At 51.9% G+C, this 2,129-nt stretch overlaps 1 protein-coding gene across 4 annotated transcripts in view; it reads right to left on the minus strand.

The window, feature by feature from the left end:
• Positions 1-694, minus strand: part of sash1a (SAM and SH3 domain containing 1a) — a 195,417-nt gene extending 194,723 nt beyond the window's left edge. For all 4 annotated transcript variants that reach the window (XM_062550494.1, XM_062550493.1, XM_062550492.1 and 1 more), the window contains exon 1: positions 1-694. This exon is cut by the window's left edge and continues 69 nt beyond it. In XM_062550494.1, the coding sequence (XP_062406478.1) occupies positions 1-435 (435 nt within the window). In that variant the 5' untranslated portion in view covers positions 436-694.
• Positions 695-2,129: the final 1,435 nt, after the last annotated feature.

Genomic DNA, 2,129 nt, shown 5'->3' on the forward strand with positions numbered 1-2,129 from the left:
CAACTTCAGCTTCGGGTAGACCGACAGCTCCCTACGATTCCCAAGAGTAAGGTTCCTGGGCGCTCCCGTCATCCCCATCACGAAGCCCCGCTCGCCGCTAGGCTCGGTCCACGACTTGGAGCCCCGGAGGCGGCTCTCGTACTGCTCCGCCAGCCGACTGGTGTAGATCTCGGAGGCCGACGGTGGCAGCGGCTCCAGGGTGAAGTAAAGCCCGCTGGCTGTCTCCTTGTCCTCGTCCCGGAGCCGCTGCACCGCGTCGTGGATGCGCTGCCGGTGGTGAGGAACGTACACCCCGATCGCGTCCAGGTCCGGGTCGCCGATCTGTTTGCACACCTCCAGGTCGTCGTAGCCGTTATCTATGAAGGCCTCCATGTACTGCACCAGCTGCAGTGTCCGGAGCCACTCGTACACGATGTTAGGTCCACCGCTCATCATTGTGGCCGGTGCGAAAATGTTTCAGATAAAAACCAGAGGAGATGGCCCCAAGCATAGGGCACACACACTCCCTGTCACAGGTGTGCGCACAGAGCACAGGTTAGATGTCACTGACTGAGTGAGTTAACCAGGTGAACAGAACGCAGATGTAAGATTGCTTTGCCATTTACATTAGTACATTTAGGCATGACTGTGTAGCCTATCTGTGCATCGTTGAGTCATTCATCACCACATTACAGACATGTGTAAGCCTCAGGTTAGGCTACATTCACCAAAGCAGACCACCTCATCCAACAGCTGCAAAATGTATAATAGTAATATGCTATTTAAAAATGTAATAGGCTAATTAAAAGATACAAAACGAAAAAATATATATATCCTGATACGGTGGTTAAATGGGGCCGGTGTGTGACCCTCACGACCAGACACGACTTGTAGATACCTGGTTTGACAGCTCAGCGCGAGCCTCTAGCACCGGTAAAGACGCCGAGTCTGACTGGTGGCTTTGGATTCCCACGAGCCACACGACTCCACGGAAGTCCTCAGGGCGATAACAGCCTCTTTCCAAAATTGTAGGAAAAGTGAAGTCAGCGACTGGCAGCTTGGTTTCCAGCGTAGGTTACATGGTTTCAAGGAAACTGTAAAATAGCGAGAGCCGCGCTGTCATTCGCTGACTACAGAGTTGTGAGTGTCTTTCACTCTCCTCACCCGGTATGTGTAATATTTGTCTCCCGAATCCGAAACTGACGACTGTCTCTGCGGTCCGCCTGCAACCCTAAACAGGATTCCGTTCTGGTGGCGGTCGTGGTCCCTGGCTGCGGCTCTTTCGCCTCGTCTGGAGAAGCAGTCGCCTCAAGCCACGGGAGCCCAGCCGAGAAGTACGCCAACCGCCAGCGAACACTCAAAGCCAGTCAGTTGCACAGCTCCCAGCCTTCAGAGAAAGATCAATTCGAGCCCTCCGATTTCACAGAAACACCAACCGTCACAGGAACGGCGTGGAAGTCCCGTTCAGGTCCGCATTCTTGCTTTTTTTAAAAGGTCCTGCAAACTGACCGTATACCTGCTCCGAGACACCCGGTAAACTTGCTCTGGCCGCTTATCGGCGAGGAGTACGAGAGTAGGCGACAGTAATCCTGGATGATTGACGGTAATTGAGAGACTATCTGCCTCTCGTTCCCTCCCCTCTCGAGCGCGACTCGTACTCGCTCCGGAGCGTCCGTCTCCACAGCGCTGCCATTCTGTGCGCGTGTAGGGCTTGGGTGCCAGTTCCATGTGCGTTAGCGCATGCTTACTCCCCCTGGCGGACTATATGTGACAAACAAGTGGCAAATTCCTACATAGGCCAACATCGTTCTGTATGTCCAGGTGTGTGCGGTGACGATAGGTTAGTATAGCCAAGATCTTTTAAACTGTCACTGCACATACCACATATCCATGCTCAAACCCATACACAGAACTACTACTGTAATTATCTTTCAATAATAATGTTACAGGGAGTGCTATTGTCTGAAAAATACAGTGTTACACAAGCTCATGCAAACATGCTAAGCCTAGGCTACTTATGCCAAGCCAAATATCTTTAATGTGGTGCAACACTTTGTGCAGAACTGGTTAGGCTCATTATTTTGCAGACCACAGTCAATATGATGGTTTCTGGGGCTCCTCCTGGTGGTCAGTACTGATAATGCAATATG

The sequence above is a fragment of the Sardina pilchardus genome, chromosome 12 (genome assembly GCF_963854185.1).
Source record: "Sardina pilchardus chromosome 12, fSarPil1.1, whole genome shotgun sequence".
Taxonomy (NCBI): Eukaryota; Metazoa; Chordata; class Actinopteri; order Clupeiformes; family Clupeidae; genus Sardina; species Sardina pilchardus.